We start from the raw sequence: 22723 nt of genomic DNA on the forward strand, positions 1-22723 counted from the left end.
CTAAGACTGAACTTTAAAAGTGCAGAAAAATATCCCTGCAGATTTTTGGTATCTGTACTTGCGTCATTTCCCTGCTTATAAAACCATATATATCCAAGAATTTTAGACATACAACAAAGCAGAAAATATGTAGTGTGTATTTTGAATGTAAACATTAATATCGGTAAACAGAGTTCAGAAAAAGTGCCTTTGATGTTCTGTTTTGTTTTTGTTTTTTCTTCCAAAAAATTTGTTTACAAATTAACAAAAAATCATCACCAAGAACAATGATATTCCAGCTTTGTGCTCCGTCAGGTCAGGTTTGTATTCTGCTTTATGGTTAATCAGCCTTTATTGTAGCCCGTTCGCATTAGTAGCTGGTTTTGGATAAAGTACATGGTGCTGAACACAGTCGTGGTTAGAAAAGCTTTTTCAAACATCAGCACTGCCTGAAATCATTTTACAATTAAAACAATAAATCTTTAAACTGACTGTAAAACAGTTACTGAGCAATCAGTCTTTTAGTAGTCTTTACATACAGAAACACTTCCAGTACCGTTAAGAGAATCCAGCGTTTGTAGGCCTAATCTCCATGCTACAACTGAAGTAGACTGAGATAAAGCTGAAAGGCGCTGGAGTAGAATGAGCACCGACCCCTCATATGCACCCCAAACTATTGGACAGCCTTATTTTCCCTGATGTTGATGCTGAAATACACTGTGGACTATATTATTTTGAAGTAATAGTTTAGCGAAAAATGGCATCTACACAATTTTCCCCTTACGCCAAATGTAGATCATCTTAGTCCGTATTTATAGATAACCGTGGGCGTGTTTAAGTGCACTCTATAATCAGATTTCTGCAGTTATCAGATTATTTCAATGATCATGTAAATGTCTTAGACTGGACTAAGGCCTAGAAATCTGTTAAAAATCTGTTAAAAGAGGCTGGATTTTAGCTCAGTAATCAGATTTCTCAGTGCACGTGAACTCCTACTCGGATTTCTTTTGCGTGTGCAAACAGACGGCCGTACCGCGAGATGCAGCTAAACACTTTTGGAGCGAAACTGAAACCGAATTCGTGCTTGGCAAAGTGATTTAAATTCAAGATGATGAATATATTTTCGGGTAAAGTGGCTCGATGATTAAAAACGCAGCAGCATGAAGTTTGATTTTACGTTACGTTCACATCACATCTTACTCTGCGTTTATTGGCCGGCTTCAAAGCAGAAATCCGCTTACTGTCTGACTGGTGTAGACCTGGAGTTTCCCATTATCTGATTACTCAAGTGCATGTGAACATGTTGATCAGATTACTGACAAAATCTGATTGTCTGCACTTATCGGATTATTAAGTGCACGTAAACGCACTCGATGTACCACACAGTGTCAGAAACCACATAAACAGTCCATGTAGCTTTACTCAGCACGGCTTGAGGCAAGCGTGTGATGATGTAGGCATAAAGGTGGTACGATGATAACTGCTGTACATAACCTCCCATCGCTTGTTGGCTACAATAGCCTCACTGCACTAATAAGCAGCAAACTTCAGACACTAAACACATCCTGGCTGATCATCACTTGGGGTAATGGGGGAAAAGTGTGGCTCTTAGTTTGTCACCGTCACTGTGAGAAGGACCTTAGGGGAAGGGCTTAGGGAACAAGGGTTAGAAAGATGGATTTGGAATTTAGGCCAGATTGTCACGGGGAAACGAGTAAGCAGAGGCGATGGTAGGGTTTTTAGAAGGGGTTAGGGGATGAGTGCAGGGTGGATGGATGCGAATTGGAAGGGGGCTGTTCTACAGTACAAATGGTAGAATGGGCGAGCGGAGAGGAGGGTAATCGCGGAACTCCTTCAGGTAGCTGCGGTGTTTTGCTTTGGCCCACACGGTCATCTGGATGAAGCCCACCAGAGTGAAGAAGGCCACCGGCAGACACTGAGTCATCAGAGTGAAGCCCAGCCAGGAACCCAGCTGTTAACACAAACGCAGACAAGCAGCAGTCAGGAAGGTTAAATCCTAAAAACAGGCAATGCTTTTTTTACGCTAACTTGCTGGATAAATAAAGGAACTGATCGCCTGCAAACATTTGGGTGTCCCTGGTCAAATGTAAGCATTTTGTTGTTTTTATAAGGGAAAATAAGTCAAACATCCTCTACAGAGAACAAACCTCAACATATTGGAAAAAATATGGCAAAGTGCAAAAGTTCTGAATAGAAATAAGAATGGTAGCGCTGTCGCCTCACAGCAAGAAGGGTCTGGGTTCAGTTCCCCAGCCGGGTAACCAGGGTCCTTTCTGTGTGGAGTTTGCATGTTCTCCCCATGTCTGTGTGGGTTTCCTCTCACAGTCTAAAGACATGCACTCACACCAACTGGACACGTGAATGATGGGTGTGAATGGGTGTGAAACCTGTCCAGGATTTTGCCTTCTGTAAAATGACCTCTGGTATAGGATCCAGCACAACCCAGAAGGATAAGCAGCTTAGATAATATATGTCAGTATAAGCAAACCATCAGGCCTGAGCAAAAATTCAGTAATAAGACTTTTAACATGAACACAGCCTTAGATGCACCGAATCGTAACCTATAGTAGACTGTTGTATTTCCCTGATATAGACTGACAGTCTAACTGGGCTCCCAACTTTACACTAAATTTGTCCAAGACATTTGATCAATTTTCTTATTTTCCGGATTACTGGTAGCTAATATAGACGTTCCAGGATGGGGGGAATCTTGTTATATTAGTATATAAACTCACTGGCCACTTTATTAGGTACATTAGGTATACTTGCTAGTAAAAGGTTGGACCCCCTTTTGCCTTCAGAACTGTCTTAATTCTTCCTGGCAAACTTTCAACAAGGTTTTGGAAACGTTCCTCAGAGGTTTTGGTTGGTTGAGTTCCTGTTGCCTTTCTATCATCTGGAACCAGACTGCCCATTCTCCTCTGACCTCCCACATCAACAAGGCATTCTCGTCCACACAACTGACCGCTCACTGGATATTTAGAACTTTTTCAGACCCATCCATCCATCCATCCATTATCTTCCGCTTCTCCGGGGTTCGGGTCGCGGGGGCAGCATCCTAAGCAATGAAGCCCAGACCTCCCTTTCCCCAGCCACTTCCACTAGCTCTCCAAGGGGGATTCCAAGGCGCTTCTAGGCCAGCTGGGCGATATAGTCACGCCAGCGTGTCCTGGGTCTTCCCCGGGGTCTCCTCCCGGGTGGACTCGCCTGTGACACCTCCCGAGGGAGGCGTCCAGGAGGCATCCTAACCAGATGCCCGAACCACCTCAGCTGGCTCCTCTCGACGTGAAGAAGCAGCGGCTCTACTCCGAGTCCCTCCCGGATGACTGAACTTCTCACCCTATCTCTCAGGGAGAGTCCAGACACCCTGCGGAGGAAACTCATTTCGGCCGCTTGTATTCGCGATCTTATTCTTTCGGTCATTACCCAAAGCTCATGACCATAGGTGAGGGTGGGAACGTAGATCGATCGGTAAATCGAGAGCCTTGCCTTATGGCTCAGCTCTTTCTTTACCACAACAGACCGGTAAAGAGCCCGCATCACTGCTGACCCAGCACCAATCCGCCTGTCAATCTCCCGCTCCCTTGTACCATCACTCGTGAACAAGACCCCGAGATACTCAAACTCCTCCACTTGAGGCAAGAGCCTATCCCCGACCCAGAGAGGGCTCTCCACCCTTTTCCGCCTGAGAACCATGGTCTCGGATTTAGAGGTACTGATTCTCATCCCAGCCGCTTCACACTCGGCTGCAAACCGATCCAGCGAAAGCTGAAGTTCGCGGCCTGATGTCCCCAATAGGACCACATCATCTGCAAACAGCAGCGATGTGACCCTGAGGTCACCAAACCGGACACCCTCCATCCCTTGACTGCGCCTAGAAATTCTATCCATAAAAATTATGAATAGAATCGGTGACAAAGGGCAGCCCTGACGGAGTCCAACTCTCACTGGGAACGAGTCTGACTTACTGCCGGCCATGCGAACCAAACTCCTGCTTTGTTTGTACAGGGCCTGAATGGCTCGTAGCAAAGAGCCATGTACCCCGTACTCCCGAAGCACCTCCCACAGAATACCCCGGGGAACACAGTCGAATGCCTTCTCCAGATCCACAAAGCACATGTGGACTGGTTGGGCAAACTCCCATGAACCCTCCAGAATCCTGGAGAGGGTGAAGAGTTGGTCCAGTGTTCCACGACCAGGGCGGAACCCGCACTGTTCCTCCTGGATCCGAGGTTCGACTATAAGCCGGACTCTCTTCTCCAGTACCCCTGCATAGACCTTGCCAGGGAGGCTGAGGAGTGTGATTCCCCTGTAGTTGGAACACACCCTCCGGTCCCCTTTTTTAAAAAGAGGCACCACCACCCCAGTCTGCCAGTCCAGTGGCACCGCCCCCGATGTCCACGCAATGTTGAAAAGGCGTGTCAGCCAAGACAGCCCCACAACATCCAGAGCCTTGAGGAACTCAGGGCGGATCTCATCCACCCCTGGAGCCTTGCCACCAAGGAGCTTCTTAACTACCTTAGCGACTTCGGCCTCAGTAATGGACAAGCCTATTCCCATGTCCCCAGACTCAGCCTCCTCACTGGAGAACGTGTCGGTGGGATTGAGAAGGTCCTCAAAGTACTCCTTCCACCGCCCAATGACGTCTTCAGTCGAAGTCAGCAGCACACCATCTCCACTATATACAGTGCTAGTGGCACACTGCTTTCCCCTTCTGAGTCGCCTGACGGTTTGCCAGAATCTTTTCGGAGCCGACTTAAAGTCACTTTCCAAGGCCTCACCAAACTCCTCCCATACACGGGTTTTTGCCTTGGCGACAACTGAAGCCGCAGATCGCTTGGCCTGTCGATACCTGCCAGCTGCCTCTGGTGTCCCACAGGCCAACCATGCCCGGTAGGACTCCTTCTTCAGCTTGATGGCATCTCTCACCTGGGGTGTCCACCACCGGGTTCGAGGATTACCGCCCCGACAGGCACCAACTACCTTACGGCCACAGCTACAGTCAGCCGCTTCAGCAATGGAGGAACGGAACATGGCCCATTCTGAGTCAATGTCCCCCACCTCCCCCGATATCTGGTCAAAGTTCTGACGGAGGTGTGAGTTGAAGATCAATCTGACAGGTTCTTCTGCTAGACGTTCCCAGCAAACCCTCACTATACGTTTGGGCTTGCCTGGTCTGACCGGCATCTTCCCCCACCACCTGATCCAACTCACCACCAGGTGGTGATCAGTTGACAGCTCAGCTCCTCTATTTACCCGAGTGTCCAAAACACATGGCCGCAAGTCCGATGACACGACTACAAAGTCAATCATTGAACTGCGGCCTAGGGTGTCCTGGTGCCATGTGCACTTATGGACATCCTTGTGTTCAAACATGGTGTTCGTGATGGACAAACTGTGGTTTGCGCAGAAGTCCAAAAACTGAACACCACTCGGGTTCAGATCAGAGAGGCCATTCCTCCCAATCACACCCCTCCAGGTCTCACTGTCATTGCCCACGTGAGCATTGAAGTCCCCCAGTAGGACAATAGAGTCTCCAGGAGGAGCACCTTCAAGCACCCTTCCCAAGGACTCTAAGAAGGCTGGGTACTCTGAACTGCTGTTCGGTGCATAAGCACAGACAACAGTCAGGACCCGTTCCCCAACCCGAAGGCGTAGGGAAGCTACCCTCTCGTCCACCGGAGAAAACCCCAACATACAGGCACCGAGTCGAGGGGCTATGAGAAAGCCCACACCTGCCCGCCGCCTCTCACCATGGGCAACTCCAGAAAAGAATAAAGTCCAGCCCCTCTCAAGGAGATTGGACCCAGATCCCAAGCTGTGTGTTGAGGTGAGCCCGACTATATCTAGCCGGTATCTCTCAACCTCGCGCACCAACTCAGGCTCTTTCCCCGCCAGTGAGGTAACGTTCCAAGTTCCAAAAGCCAATTTCAGCAACCGAGGATCAGAACGCCAAGGCCCACGCCTTTGGACACTGCCCGATCCACAACGCACCGAACCCCTACTACTGCCCCTCCCATTGGTGGTGGGTCGATGGGAGGGGGGACTCATGTAACTCCTTCGGGCTGGGCCCGGCCGGGCACCATGAGTAAATGCCCGGCCACCAGACGCTCGCTGGCGAGCCCCTCCCCCAGGCCTGGCTCCAGGGTGGGGCCCCGGTAACCCTGTTCCGGGCAGGGTACACAAGTCCTGCTTTTGTGTCTTCATAGGGGTTATTATGGATCACACTTTGTCTGACCTGTCACCTAGGACCAGTTTGCCATGGGAGACCCTACCAGGAGCTTTTGCTCCAGACAACATAGCTCCTAAGATCATTCAAGCACGCAAACCCCTCCACCACGATAAGGTGGTGATCCAAGGAGAGGACTTTTTCAGACCGTTCTCTGTAAACCCTAGAGATGGTTGTGTGTGAAAATCCCAGTAGATCAGCAGTTTCTGAAATACTCAGACCAGCCCGTCTGGCACCAACAACCACGCCACGTTCAAAGCCCCTTAAATCCCCTTTCTTCCCCGTTCTGATGCTCGGTCTGCACTTCAGCAAGTTGTCTTGACCACCTCTACACGCCTCAATGCAGGTAGTGTGTGTCCATGTGATTGGCTGGTTAGCTATTTGTGTTAACAAGCAACTGAACACCTAATAAAGTGGCCGGTGAGTGTATATAGTATACATGCGTGAGCTGACCTCATAGGTGTAGTTGGGGCAGGACACCAGCAGGAAGATCCAGGTGAAGGGGTTTTTAGTTGGATAAGGAATCTTCCTTGTCTTAGAGCCTTGGAGATTAAAGCAGAGACAGAAGACCGATTACTTACAGTGACTGAGGTAATAAAAAACACAAGATCAAAGACGTTCCACGCACTGGGCGAGCAGGTATGTCTCTGAGTGTGTGTGAGAGGCTCACCTGGAGGTCGTAGGTTTCTCAGTGCAATATGTATGGAGAAGTTGCCGATCTGGCAGAACTGTAGAGAGAGTTAAGTGTTCAGCACTCTGCTCTTATGTGTTTAGTTCTAAAGGCATATTAATAAAAAATATTAGAGCCTATAATCAAAGACCAGCGTGGAGAAAACTGATCTGGTTACAGCTCTTACCAGGAAAATGATGAGCGCCATTTTCACCTGCTGCTCTCCATAAGCTGCAAGACAGATTCAAAAGGTTAAGGTAGAACAAAGGAAGTCTGTGATACCCAGTTCTGAACGAGAACCAGACATAAATACATAGCAAATAAGCAGACAATGAAAATTCTGTAACTTGGAACTTGGTTCATTTACAAATAAGATAAAATTGTAAAAATAGAATCACTTATGACTCTTCTAGATTTTTTTTTTAACTGAAAGGTTCTTTAAGGAACCAAACCTTGTCTTTGCATGGAAACACACCAAAGAACCACTTTGGCACCTCCACAATTATTACCGTCAGGCTGTGAAACTACACGCACTGCAGATTCATACTGGATTAAAATGACTTTACAGTTATTACCATCAGACTCTACTGGATGAAATCCTACTGAATTAAAATCATAGATCTAAGCGTTAATCGCTAAAGTAACAGGTTCTCCCCATCCAGCACAAATCTAGGGTGCTGTTCCAGGATCTGAGTGTTGTACTAGAGCAGTGCTTCCTAATCTGGTCCTCATTTCTGCATCAACCTCAAACACTGCTACACCTGTGGAAGGAGGAAAAATGTGGTATGGTGTTTTTGTAGTGTGAAATCAGAGTGTTGTTCTAGAGTATATCAGTGCTGTTTATAGTGAATCTAAAACTCGCTCCAGTGTGAATCAGTGTTGTTCGAGAGTGAATTTGGGGGCTGTTCCTGAGGTAATTGCTGCTGTTTTAGAGCAAATGTAAGCTTTGTTCTAGAGTGAAACTAAGCATTGCTCCAGTGTGAAACAGAGTTGCTCTAGAGTGAATCAAAATGTTGATCCTGTGTGAATCAGAGTGTAGTTCTAGAATGAAGTTGGTTTTTTTTTTCTAGAGAGAATCAGTGCTGTTTGAGAGTGAATCTAAATTTTGTTCTAGAGTGAAACTAAGCATTACTCCAGTGTGAATCAGTTGTTCTAGAGTGAATCAGAACGTTTTTCCTTTATGAACTGTGGTGATGTTCTAGAGTGAATCTAAGCATTGCTCTGCTGTGAATCAGTTGTTCTAGAATAAATCAGAATGTTGTTCCAGTGTGATTCAGAGAGTTGTTCGACAATGAATTTGGGTATTGTTCTAGAGTAAATCAGTGCGGTTTTAGAGTGAATCGAAGTTTTGTTTTAAAGTGAATCAAAACGTTGATCCAGTATGAATTAGAGAGTTGTTCAAGAGTGAATGTGGGTGTTGTTCTAGAGCGAATCAGTGCTGTTCTAGAGTGAATCTAAGCATTACTCTAGAGTGAATTAGAGAGTTGTTCTAGAGTGAATCAGTGCTGTTCTAGAGTGAATCTAAGCATTGCTCCAGGGTGAATTAGAGAGCTGTTCTAGAGTGAATTTGGGTGTTGTTCTAGAGCGAATCAGTGCTGTTCTAGAGTGAATCTAAGCATTACTCTAGTGTGAATTAGAGAGCTGTTCTAGAGTAAATCAGAGCGTTCTTCCAGTGTGAAACACATGTATCTGGTGCTTGTTGTATACTCACTGGGGGGCGTGTAGAGCGGGTGGTTAATGTAGTAAGCCATCCATGCAGCGAATCCCCAGTAATATGTACAGTTCTGAAACACACACACAGTGATGACATATGATGTTTCAGGCCACACACAAAATAAAATCTGACCCTGATCCTGGTTCGGGTCAAGGGTTTTTGCTAAAGTTAGCTTAGAGCAAAGTGTCAACCACATTCCAACAAGCCATCCTTCATACCGACCACAGCACTGTCCACTGTTCTGGCTGCCCCATACACAATAGAATAAACTCATGAAGGATTGAGTTCATCATCGTTGGTGAAACTCTTCATCATAGTGATGATACGATTCATCACCTCGTGCCAAAAAGGAAAAAAAAGTCTTGTTTTCCTGTAATCTTCAGTCCTGTAAGGAGTTAGGGTTCAGATAGGGTCGCGGGAGCATTTGGGAGAGCAGAGAATCCCAGACAACCTGTCCCCCACAACTTCCACCAGCTCATTCTGGGGGTCCCCAAGCCGCTCCCAGGCCAGCTTGGAGATATAATCCCTCCAGCAGGTCGTAGGATGACCCAGGGGTCTCGTCCCAGTAGGCTGTGCCTGGTACACCCCCACCGGGAGGCGTCCAAGGGTCATCCGGATCAGATGCCCGAACCACCTCAACTGGCTCCTCTCAGTGTGGAGGAATAGCTGCTCTACTGTGAGCTCCTCCCAGATGACTGGGGTCCTCAAAGTAGCCCACCACCCTGCAAAGAAAGCTCATTTCCACCGCTTGTATCCGTGATCTCATTCTTTCAGTCATGACCCACAGTTCATGACAAATGTGAGGGTTAGGATGTACCGACTGGTAAACTGAGAGCTTCGCCTTATGGCTCAGCTCCCTCTTCTCCATTACAGTCTGGCACAGTGACCGCATTGCTGCTGCTCTCATGATCCCTCTTCCCATCACTCGTGAACAAGACCCCGAGATACTTAAACTCCTCCACCTGGGGCAGGTCCTTTCCCCTTACCTGGAGCGGGCTGAGCCATAAGGTGAAGCTCTCGGTTTACTGGTCAGTCTACATCCCAACCCTCACCTGTGGTCATGAGCTGTGGATAATGACTGAAACAATGAGATCACGGATACAAGCGGCGGAAATGAGCTTTCTTCGTAGGGTGGCGGGCTACACTCTACTTGATAGGCTGAGGAGCTTTGTCATTTGGGAGGAGCTCTGAGTAGAGATGCTACTCTTCTGCATTGAGAGGAGCCAGTTGAGGTGGTTCAGGCATCTGATCAGTATGACCCCTGGATGTCTCCCGGTGGGGGTGTACCAGGCATGGCCTACTGGGACAAGACCCCGGGGTTGTCCTAGGACGCGCCGGAGGGATTATATCTCCAAGTTGGCCTGGGAGCCAACCGGGGGACAGTCGTCTGGGATTCTCTGATCTCCCTACTGCTCTACACTAAGCGATTAATGATAATGTTGATCATGATGAAGATGATGAAAACTTCTTTAAAGCCTGTATTTTGTCAGGATATTTGTCTATGCTTATAACTGAGTGTGTCATACAGTATCAGTTACACTCGTCTATTAGAGATACTGAACATTTCCACACGACTCAACAGTGTAAACGAGTGTCTTTATTGTGTCTGTGAGTTTCGACTCACCTTGAAGATGTTACGGAGCGGCATCGTCCCATGAGAGAAGCGGTGGACAAACAGAGTCTCTAGTAGTCTCTTAACGTAGTGGAAGGAGTGACACATACATGCCAAGCTACAATACAACAGAACATTACCCATCAGCCCCTTGTCTTTTAAAAATTCTCTTACAGGGAAGTTATAGTGAGAACCAAGTTTATTAACCACAGACTGATAATTGACTTTATACACACTAAATGTATATATATATATATATATATATATATATATATATACATACATACATACATACATACATACACACATACACACATACACACACACACACACTTTCCATGCAACGTTTTTAAGACTGTAATTTATAAACTTACATATTCATAAACAAGAACTTCAGAGAAGAAGAAAAAAGAAGGTAAAGAGTGAAGCATCTGATGTCGACACTTACTGTACGACCCAGTGCTTGCTGGTGGTGAAGTCGTATTTTGGTGGGTAGATGAACGGCACCCGGAAATAAAACATCAGATAAATCAACAGAGGACCTGCATACTCCGTTAGAAATACCTGAATGAGAGAGAAGAGAAGAGGAGAGGAGAGAAGAGGAGAGGAGAGGAGAGAAGAGAAGAGGAGATGAGAGGAGAGAAGAGAAGAGAAGAGAAGAGGAGGAGAGTAGAGAAGAGTAGAGAAGAGTAGAGTAGAGAAGAGTAGAGAAGAGAAGAGAAGAGTAGAGAAGAGTAGAGAAGAGGAGAGAAGAGTAGAGAAGAGTAGAGAAGAGAAGAGAAGAGAAGAGTAGAGTAGAGTAGAGTAGAGGAGAGGAGAGAAGAGAAGAGGAGAGTAGAGAAGAGAAGAGGAGAGAAGAGGAGAGGAGAGAAGAGAAGGAGAGAAGAGGACAGAAGTGGAGAGAAGAGGAGAGAAGAGAAGAGGAGAGAAGAGTAGAGAAGAGGAGAGAAGAGTAGAGAAGAGAAGAGTAGAGTAGAGAAGAGAAGAGGAGAGTAGAGAAGAGAAGAGGAGAGAAGAGGACAGAAGAGTAGAGAAGAGGAGAGAAGAGTAGAGAAGAGAAGAGGAGAGAAGAGAACAGGAGAGAAGAGGAGAGAATAGAAGAGGAGAGAAGAGTAGAGAAGAGGAGAGAAGAGTAGAGAAGAGATGAGTAGAGTAGAGAAGAGTAGAGAAGAGAAGAGTAGAGAAGAGTAGAGTAGAGAAGAGAAGAGGAGAGAAGAGTAGAGTAGAGGAGAGGAGAGGAGAGAAGAGAAGAGGAGAGAAGAGTAGAGAAGAGTAGAGAAGAGTAGAGAAGAGTAGAGAAGAGAAGAGGAGAGAAGAGTAGAGAAGAGTAGAGAAGAGAAGAGTAGAGAAGAGGAGAGAAGAGTAGAGAAGAGTAGAGAAGAGTAGAGAAGAGAAGAGTAGAGGAGAGAAGAGAAGAGTAGAGTAGAGGAGAGGAGAGAAGAGTAGAGAAGAGTAGAGGAGAGAAGAGAAGAGTAGAGAAGAGAAGAGTAGAGAAGAGAAGAGAAGAGAAGAGTAGAGAAGAAATTTAGTGCTCTTTAATTAATGTTGTAAAATCACTAAAACTAACCAATAATGAGGACTAATCTCTCTCTCTGTTCTATCTTGGTCTCTCTCTCTCTCTCTGCAAATGCTGTTGGCAGCAGTCTTACATATTTCCACAGGTTATATATATCTCCCCCCTTAGCCTTTGTATAGCATGCTCAGGCGAGACAAATGCACATACATTCAAATACCTTAAGATTATGGTTGGTACACAGATCTTTAATACTGATCACACAATTAAACCTTCCACAAACAGTGCCCACAGTTTCCTCCTCTTACCCCAAATCTACTCAACCCAGGCATGCAGAGCTACCATGCTAACTTCCTCCAGTGCTTGTTACAACATTCACATGTCTAAGACAGAATAGTCATAACATGTTTATGACACACATGACATACTGTTGTCTATAAACATGGAAAACAGTTCATTACTATAGCTAAAAACAAGTGGAAATACAGCTGCAAGCGGCGATGAGCGGGTTCAAGCAGGCACCTTAAGCACCTCAAAAGGCCTCAAGCTGTTCGGATCTTATTCATAGGCAGAATGAATAGAACTGAAATGAGGTCAGTTCATCAAAAGGCCTTCAGTTGTCAAACAACGAGCAGAGGTCTTTACCCACATTATAAGTTTCCATTCATATGTACTGAGCTACACTGGTTTGTAGAACATCCAAGAGGTTTTCAACATAGATGTCAGAACTACATGACCATTGGCAGCATTTCTCACATAGTACCACTTGCACAGTGGACTGGTTCAGTATTTAAGCCATTGGCTTGATGTAGGCCATAGTGAGGCTTAATGCAGTCATAATGGGCCCTTTAGGTGTAGAGCAGCTCAGAGAAACTGGGTCAGAATCAGTCAAAAGGCCTCAATATGATATCAGTATTGATCAAAGACTAAAACCATAGACGTTCACCAAGTTTTGGTCAGAATGACCTTTTGACCTTTGTGTAATAAGCCTTTGTATAGTGAAATCTGAACAAATAAGGCAAAATACCAGACAGGCAGTACAATTTTTGACATGATATGCAATTAGAAAGTTGTTCAGGTGAGTGAACTGAGTCGTATGGCCCAACTGTTTATCGGTCAACCTTGTAATAACATTGTAATAGCAGTTTGATTGGTTTTGAAGTGTTTTGAGTGTTAAAGCGCCCCCCTAAAGGCCAATGTGGACCAAAAGTAGCAAACCCCCTTATAGTCTCAGTATGTAAGGATCCTTACATAAAAGTTTGGAGATGATCTGGCCAATGACTGTTGAGTTACAGCAAATCAAGTTAGCAATGCCATGACCGCAGTAATTAGTTGACTGATCCACATGACCCTAAGTAGGAATGTCAATATGTTTTTGACTATTATTTACCTAGAGATGCCCAAGAGTTATTCTAGACACATTTTTAAAAGTTTCAATGAAAATCCAGAGACTAGTTTGAAAAGTATGGTTTTCAAACAGTTAACGATTACTTAAAAAACGGCACAGTTTTGTAATAAATATGCACTTGCAAAATTGTTTGGAAAAACATACTACAATGGATTCATATGGAGTTTGTGTCAAAATAGGATATAAAGTAATGACATGTAATAATATGTTTATTTTTATGAACAGCTCCCCCCAGTGGTCAAATCTTTTGAAACTTTACTGGTTGTTAGAAATTGGCTTCATATAGACACCATTTGAGTTTCATTATGTCATTTTGTCCTTCTTTAATTAGTTATCCTTTGAAATTACATTACTATCATTTTACTCTAGTTCAGCGTCAGTAACAACATCCATCCATCCATTTTCTAAGCCGCTTCTCCGTCAGGGGGGTGCTGGAGCCTATCCCAGCAGTCTTCGGGCGGAAGGCAGGATGCACCCTGGACAGGTCACCAGGCCATCGCAGGGCAGACAGACAGACACAGACAGTCACTCACACCCAGGGGCAATTTAACATGTCCAATTGGCCTGACTGCATGTCTTTGGAATGTGGGAGGAAACCGGAGAACCCAGAGGAAATCCACACAGACACGGGGAGAACATGCAAACTCCACACAGGAGGACCCCGGTCGCCCGGCCGGGGAATCGAACCCAGGCCCTCCTTGCTGTGAGGCGACAGCGCTACCCACCACGCCACCACAGTAACAACATTCTCAACAAAATTATTTTGTATCAGGAACTAGTCCTTTTTTTCTCTCAGTTGTTTGTAAAACTAGTTAGAGTTTGTATGCATATATAAACTTTCACTAGTACCCGATGCACGTGCGCAGAACAGACTTAGACTTTCCGATAGGGAATGTAATCAGATACAGGGATTTACACTGATTTTACTCGTCTATTTAATGGATTATTTACAGGATTACCCACCTCGTTCAATCGGACAGGAACTGTATTCAATTGGACTAGACTGTTCCAACCACTGAGTGTGTGGCTGCATGCAAGTGTTAATAGATCTGTTTGGTTTGTTTATTCGCATATAAACGTGATGAACAACATGGGACATTTGAGCTCATTTTCAAGCTAAAGAGTGAAAGGGTTTCTCTATGGTTACGGTAGTCGGTATAATATCAGTTGGGTACAGCAATACTGCACTGTATGTAAGTCCGCACAAGTACAGTGAGACCAGACTGCGTGTTACCGTGACCCAGCTGATCTGCGCTCCAAGGTCTCTGAAGTAGAAGGTTGCCGTGGTGCCCACAGGTAGGTGCTGCAACACGTCTTCATCCTTCAGTGACTTCCCCTCTGCAACACAATCCCACAATGCATCAGTAAACCACTGTCATTACAGATATTGCACAGGACTTCCGTATGTATTGCTCTTGTACCATCTACCAGCAGCAGATACTGCACATTAATTAGAGGTGGGATAAGATACAGGTCTATGTGGTGTGTTCATGATAGAGTGCACTGTGATAGAGTGAGGTGTGAACCCATAGTGTGTTAATGACGGAGAGATGGAGAGCTTCTGGTTGTAGAGCCGAACAGCAGTGGGGAGAAAGGAGCTGCGGTATCTCTCTTTTCCGCATTGCAGGTGGAGGAGCCTGTCGCTGAAGGAGCTGCCCAGTGCTGCAGCTGCCTCCTGTAGTGGGTGAGAGGGGTTGTCCAGTATGGATGCAAGCTTGGCCAACATCCTCCTCTCCGCCACCTCCCCCACTGGGTCCAGCGCACAGCCCAGGACAGAACCAGCCTTCCTGATAAGCTTTGAAGTTGGGAAGTGTGGAGGACAGGGAAGCATGATTGAAATCCCCAGAGATGAGGATGAGAGCTTGTGGATGCTGTGTTTGGAGTTTGCTTGCGACTGAGTGGATGACGTCACATGCCGTGCACGCGTCAGCGGAGGGAGGAATGTACGCAGTTATCGTGACAACATGCGAGAAATCAGGGGGTAGATAGTACGGCCAACAGTTCAACATCCCTGCTGCATCTCTGTTCTTTAACAGTAACGTGTCTTGGATTGCACCATATGTCGTTCCTTTGTCCTGTCTGCCCGCCGAATTTGGAAGCTCTCCAGTGCGATGGTAGCATCCGGGATTAGCTCAGTTAGCCATGACTCAACAGCAGGCTGCACTGCCGGTAAGCCGGTATTCCTGTTGGTGTCGCGTCAGCGCCGCTAACTCGTCCACTTTATTGGAGAGCGATCTTACATTCCCCATGATGACCGAGAGAAGAACGGGTTTAGAGCGTCTTTTCCGAGCGCGACGCTCGACATCGCCGCATTTTCACCCCTCGCCCCTACCACTTAGCCCTTAGCCCTCTGGGTGTTGGGGCTACATGGCCCTCCAAACGGAGGTTTTTCAGAGGCTCACTCCAAACAGAGTTAGGAGAAAAAAAGAAAGATGACAATAACCACTGTATTATCTTAACGTTTCAATGTATTATGGTGCTTTTCTTCATAACAAGCATAACAAATTGCTGACAGTATGCTAATGTCTCGGTAGCTAGCTAGCTAACTGTCCCGTTCCACCTTAATTAGTCCAGCAGTTCTGACGCCTGAAGCACCAGAGTGTAACTGCTGCACCATTGAAGGTGGAATGGGAAACTTGAACACGAAGCTAGGGAATAGCTGACTTCAGTTTCAGATCACTGAAAATTTAAGGGTGGGTGATAATAAATAATTGCCCCCCTCTTTGAAGGCGTATGATGCCCTGAATGTAACTAAAGCCCAGCAGTGAGGAGCTGAACTTTACCCTCCTCTGCCATCACTGACGTCGGGCCACGTCACCTACAGAGCAGCGCTAGTAGCTGTTAATGAAGCAATGTGGTAGGGGTGAAAAGAAGAAACGGGGTTGGGCCTTTGTGTTTTGTAATGTATACATTTCCCACAAAATAAACACAGGACAATAGATATCAGTGCTGGAACATTTTTGTTGACCACAGGATGTAAGAGCAGTAGTTTTTGATAATTCCATTAATTTTTTCCATAAAGAGACCAGCTTAGACCCAGAGTTACTAATAATTACAGAGTGAAAAACACAACTTCAAGATATCACGCTTAATCAACTCCTCAGTCCTACAGATTTAACACCTTTATAACTGATATATGTACCTGGGCTCTGTTCTGATCGGCTGGGCCTCGTTCAAATAAGCAGTCCGTGCTGAAACAGGGCTTATAACTGCAGTGGCCAAAGTGTAAATATATGTAAATGTGTTGTTTTATTGGGGTAAAAAAAAAAAAACAACAACAATGATTTCAAAACAGGCTGTTTTTACAGCTACATGTCCTCATCATCTTTGCTTAGAATCTCTATTTCTGATATTTTTGAAAGGTTCAGTCCACTTTGCCTTGTTTTAAGGTTTCATGACGACAAGAATCAATAAAAATGGTGAAAAACTGGTCTAAAATTACAGTAACTTCCATTAAAAGTTAAGAACGTTTTCCCTTTTCCGTTTTGAAGACAGTGACAGTATATGACCTGTAAGGTCTAGCGCAGGGGTCGGCAACATGAGGCTCTTTTACTGCCCTGCTGTGGCTCCACAGCAGAATTAGATCAGTAGGTAATAATAAAATAATCCTCCTTTAAAGTGAAATAAAGCTCTGCTGATCCTTCAACACAGTTTAACAGTAAATGGTCTTAAACACTGGAGTTAATATAGAACTGCTAATTCACCCTTTAACCCTGAAAACTGGCGTGCAGACTGCTGGTCACCATAGCAATGCAGACAACAATCTGGCCTAGCTAGTAGTAGACGAACATCGATAATTAGGAGACTAATGGCCTTATTTACATTTATAACCACTCCAGCTGGTTTCCTGATATGTTTAATCTGCAATGAGAAACTGTCAAACACTAAAAAGTCATATAATCTATGAATGCACAGACTTACCTTGATCTGCTTTGAGCTTTAGCTCAGCTTCACTTTTCCGTGGAATAGAACGGTTTCTTGTAAAATGTCTCTCAATGCTCAACTTTTTACGAGGCTTAAGTCACTTCTCTTTCGCCAGCTTCTCGAACGAATTTTACCGTTCCACCTTAAATGCTTGAGGTGGCAGAATGAAAATGCAGCACCATTTAAGGTAGAACGGGAAAATTCAAACAAGAATCTGACTTATAAACAAGAATCTAGAGACGTTTTACAAGAAACATTTCTACCTTTGCGGAAAAGTTTCCTGCCAGAGATGTGAGAAAAGTGGCTACAGCTGAGCTAAAGCCGCGCTTTCAGTCATATTTTTTGTCTATACTAGTACATTAGCACATATTAAGGCACATTTTCAGTTCAGTTATTAAAAGGAACATAAAATGTGAATCCCAAGGTGGTTTGATTTTTGATGAAAGGTAAAATGGCTCTTCTTAACATTTGGGTTGCTGACGCCTGGTATAGCGACGGAAGGCTACCTTTGAATACTTTACCAGTGTTTTCATATGAGATGTGATGTTTTTTTCCCCATAAACACTAAGTTTCCTTTAATCATCAACTTAAAATTTTAATTTGGCACTGAATACTGCAAATGTTAAAAACTAACACAATAACCAGCAATGTTGTGTTAATTTCACTGGGCCATATGATGATATGGGATACATATGATATGGGATACAAGTTTATGTAAATAATCCACTGTTTGGAGCTAAAATGTTTGCTATGCCTGCTGTTCTTGGCTATCTGAGGTCAGTTATACCACACAGAGTGAAGTTTGTAGAAGTGTGTTGGTCGGATGGTAATGAAATTACTCACTGGGGTCAAGACGAATGGACTGTCTGGCGGGATACCACTGAGGGTCTGAAACAAACACATAAACAAATAAAAACAAGCCCAAGCACAGTACAGCGGCCTTAAAACCCCAGACTGATTAAAGCAGTAGATATTTCTATCGATGAATGGATTTATACTCTTATATCAAAAGAATTATGAAAAACAAGAAATTAATAAAACAGCTAAGATTGCTGGGTAGCCCCATCACCAGTGCCACAATATTTATATTACTTTGAGTTTCTGCTGTTTACTTGATTTTCAGAAACCTGTCAGTCGTCAACAGTGAACCATGAAACAAAACCATTATTTCTACCAATATTATCAATCCCTACAACAATTAGGATCACTTTCTAAGCCTAGTTCTGGACCTTGCAGCATTAATCCAATACTAGGCATGATCTTTGTCCAGGAAACCGACTCTTACAGTCTAATATTTGACCTAACACAGTCGTGTGTAAAGGTTTGTGCACCCCTGGTCAAATTACTTCTTTGCTGGGTTTGTGGATATACGTTAAGACAAAACACACTTCGGCACTATTTTAATGCACAATTTGCTGAATTTCAGGTACTGCAGGGAAATAAAACATCACGGCACAAAAGCCATGGTCCAAAAGTCATGGCACATTTTATAGGTATGTTTATTTTTATTTCCAGTATGTCCGCAAATAAACAGAAGTGATGCACTGAAATTTGCAGAAAATTGCTATATTTAGTTATTTTCACTTAGGAAAAAAATAAAAATCAAATATATCTATATATATATATATCTATATATCTATATATATATGTATATATATATATATATATATATATATGAGTGTGTGTGTGTGTGTGTATATATATATATATATATATATATATATATATACATATATATATATATATAAAGTTAGGAAGTGCCCAAACTTTTGCATGCATCTAGTTCTACCTAATTATAGTGGTTAACTAATTATTCATGGTTAATGAATTATTTTAGCACCTTAAAACAGGTATAACTATTTAGGTAATAGCTCTACAACTACAGTTGCTATTACAGTGAATTTAATCAGTGAAGCTTTAGAGTTTCCCCTAAGCTTGGGGGTCCGGTGTACCCCTGTCTTGCATGTTATACTATATTTTTCTTATCTAATTCACCTGATTTAACTAATCAGCTCCTTAATGCCGTTGCTAAGCTGAAGGGTATGTAGGTGTATGTGTCAGAGTGGGAGAACACGGACAGCGCTTAGCTGATATGCTCCCATTAACACGTTTGGGCTGTTGGTTCACTTACGGCTCTTATGGAACATCGACTTGATCTCTCCGATGGTCGCATTGGGCTCCACCTGTTAACCAACAAACATAAATAAACACCCTCTACAGGCTGTCTGTATGTGTGGGAAAAATTAGCGGTATATTTAGCCACTCACTGACTGCCCCCAGTCAGTGGGGTCTTACAACAGCTGCTGTTCTTCAAGACAAAACACATGCAGAGCAGATGCTGTATGTCCTGAAACAGTAACCTATACACCGATTGGGCATAACATTATGATGACCTCCTTTTCTCAGTCCAGCAGCGACACTGAGGCGTTCCACTGTGATGTCACAACACTTTCAATTCTGCTATGGCGCCACACCACTTTCAATTCCACTATGATGTCATAGCAGATTTCATTCCACTGTGGTATCACAGGACGTTGTTTTCCACTTTAATGTCCCAATACTTTGTATTCTGCTGTCACAACACTTTCGATTTCATTACGATGTCATAACACTTTCAATTCCACTATGATGTCATAGCAGATTTCATTCCACTGTGGTATCACAGGACGTTGTTTTCCACTTTAATGTCCCAATACTTTGTATTCTGCTGTCCCAACACTTTCAATTTCATTACGATGTCATAACACTTTCAATTCCACTATAAAATCCCAACACTTTCAATTCCATTATAAAATCCTGACCCTTTCAGTTCCATTATGACATCATAACATTTTCAATTCCACTGTAATATCCCATCACTTTCAGTTCCATCATGACATCATAACACTTTATATTCCACTGTAATATCCCAACCCTTTCAGTTCCGTCATGACATCATAACACTTTATATTCCACTGTAATATCCCATCACTTTCATTTCCATCATGACATCACAACACTTTATATTCCACTGTAATATCCCATCACTTTCATTTCCATCATGAAATCACAACACTTTATATTCCACTGTAATATCCCATCACTTTCATTTCCATCATGACATCATAACACTTTATATTCCACTGTAATATCCCATCACTTTCATTTCCATCATGACATCACAACACTTTATATTCCACTGTAATATCCCATCACTTTCATTTCCATCATGACATCACAACACTTTATATTCCACTGTAATATCCCATCACTTTCATTTCCATCATGACATCATAACACTTTATATTCCACTGTAATATCCCATCACTTTCATTTCCATCATGACATCACAACACTTTATATTCCACTGTAATATCCCATCACTTTCATTTCCATCATGACGTCACACTCCCCTTTTCATTTCACCGTGACGTCCCAGCAGTTTCAGTTCCACAGCTGACGTTTGTGTGTGAAGTGTGAAGGTTCCTCGGGTCGCTGGAGGTCGCACAGTAGCGTGATCCCAGATAATCCAGTGAGAACGGTCTGCAACACCCTAGACACTTCATTACAGATGCCTCAGTAAGGGTGAGAGAGCGGTGAGGCTTCCGGCCACCGCAGCGTCTCACAGTATCACGGCACCTCGCAAGACTACACCCAGGAACTCTTCACCCTGAGCACTAGCGCATACGCTATAGATAGAACCAGCCTTTCCAGGAGAAACACACTGCCAACACTGCCTGCTGTAGATTAAAGGAATACTTCATCTAATTTACCCGAAAAGTAGCAGCTCACGACACGTTGGGTGTCTGAAGTTAGCGTCTTTAATACTGCTTTTAATAGGAGCTATGAGGCTAATGCAGCTAACAGTTAATGAAAGCCTCGAGAGTTAGTATCATGCGAACTGCATGTCTAAACCTTCATTTGTCTCAAATGTTGACTGACAACTTGGTTATGAGGTTTCTTTCACTGTATGACAGTGTTTAGCCAAAACCAGACATCACTGGGTATTGCAGTTATTTCAAGGGGAACTCCACTGATTTTCAATAGTTTAGATGTAAACAACAAAAAAAGAGAGTGGTTTGGTGTGAAATGCACCTTTTCATAGAACATAGAACAGTCAAAACTGTTCACCATTGTAGCGCTAGAAACCAGACGTTATGTCTACACTACAAATAACACCAGTTTATCTGCTGGAGAAAATACAGCACAGTGCAGGTTTTTCTGTCGCCATTACAAGCGCCAAAAACCCTGAAGTTATGGCTAACTGTTTGGAAGCTACACACAAACGCCAAAGTCAAAACAGCCCTACAACCTGAACGTAAAACCGGCAAAGACGACTCGAGACCAGTGAAAAATGCCGGCTGCTAAAGTGCTGCATTTTCCACCTCAGAAACTGGAATCAAGGTAAGAAACATCTGTGAGTGAAATAAATGAGTCCTTGTTAGCCTCCATACACATACCACCGTTAGCCGTTAGCTTACAGACTGTCTGAAGACTGTCTGGCCACTCAGTCTAATAACGATCCCAGTTACTTGCTTTCCTTTCTCATGAACTGGTAAGCAGAGTAGCAGGTAGTCTGTTGTCGACACCGTCAATTTCCATTCACCCTTGGTTGTTCTGCTTCGGCACCGCCGGGTTGCCTTCCGGCTCTCTCTACTTCAAGCCCCTGCGACTCATTTGTGTGTTCTGGTTCAATTTGGCTCTACGACAGTCGGGAAGTCCTCTAAATACTCTGCCATCTTCCAAAACAAGTAAGAAAACCTTACAAATTAGATGTAAACAAAGCTATAAGAACAAAAGCATGTTAGTATTGATCTGATGGTGGTTGGTTAGTGTAGTGGGTAACACCTCTGCCTTCTACGCTGTAGACTGGGGTTCAATCCCCCACCTGGGCAAACACCCTACACTATATCAATAAGGGTCCTTGGGCAAGACTCCTAACACCACCTTGGCCTCCCTGTGTAAAATGATCAAGTTGTAAGTCGCTCTGGATAAGAGCATCAGCCAAATGCTGTAAATGTAAATGAAATCTCAGTTGGGAATGCGGTTTTGAGAGGAAACACAGAACCAATCCTGAAGTAATAGTTCAGGCTAAAAATACGTTTTAGGCCAAACTTTATAACATAACTATCACAAAACAATGTCTCAGGTTTCAAGCCATGCATTTACAACCATTTTGGTAATAACTTAACAGGATGAGCCAGTAAGCGCTTCGGACGTCTGGTTCCGAGCACCATAAGGCTGAACAACTCTGATCTCTAGAAACATCTAACCCACTGAACCATTAAGCAGTTTTGGAGTTCTCCTTCAAATAAGTGCCGCTATTACGCTAATTACTGACCTTTCTGTTTGACTTCCATGCCACATGATTTGGTCTTCACTGCTTCGCCTTCATTTAACCATTCCTTATATGCAATCCCTTTATCCTATGGCTAGTTTAGGAATGTTTCCTTTAGAAAAGGTTTGCACGTCTGCAAAGACTTAGGCACCCCTGGTCAAATGACCTGTGAAAATAAGCGAGCACATCCTCTACTGAGAGCGGTACCGGTTATTTTTTATATATTTAACATATGGGGGGGGGGGAATATTACTTAAAATGTGGCCTGTGCACACGTTATGGTGCACTTTAGATTTTATATATTCATGTATGTATATATATATATATATATATATA

General features: G+C 44.0%; 1 protein-coding gene across 2 annotated transcripts in view; it reads right to left on the reverse strand.

Annotated features, from left to right (window-relative positions):
* Positions 1-118: 118 nt before the first annotated feature.
* The window catches only part of tecrb (trans-2,3-enoyl-CoA reductase b), a 31005-nt gene continuing 8400 nt past the window's right edge, over positions 119-22723 (reverse strand). For both annotated transcript variants that reach the window (XM_017722161.2, XM_017722160.2), the window contains 10 exons: positions 19202-19253; positions 17914-17958; positions 14381-14484; positions 10674-10789; positions 10238-10343; positions 8611-8683; positions 7087-7130; positions 6900-6957; positions 6683-6771; positions 119-1951 (listed from right to left, as the gene is read on the reverse strand). In XM_017722161.2, coding sequence (XP_017577650.1) covers positions 1778-1951; positions 6683-6771; positions 6900-6957; positions 7087-7130; positions 8611-8683; positions 10238-10343; positions 10674-10789; positions 14381-14484; positions 17914-17958; positions 19202-19253 — 861 coding nt within the window. In that variant the 3' untranslated portion in view covers positions 119-1777. The remainder of the gene's footprint in view (positions 1952-6682; positions 6772-6899; positions 6958-7086; positions 7131-8610; positions 8684-10237; positions 10344-10673; positions 10790-14380; positions 14485-17913; positions 17959-19201; positions 19254-22723) is intronic.

This window comes from Pygocentrus nattereri, chromosome 12, assembly GCF_015220715.1.
Source record: "Pygocentrus nattereri isolate fPygNat1 chromosome 12, fPygNat1.pri, whole genome shotgun sequence".
NCBI lineage: Eukaryota > Metazoa > Chordata > Actinopteri > Characiformes > Serrasalmidae > Pygocentrus > Pygocentrus nattereri.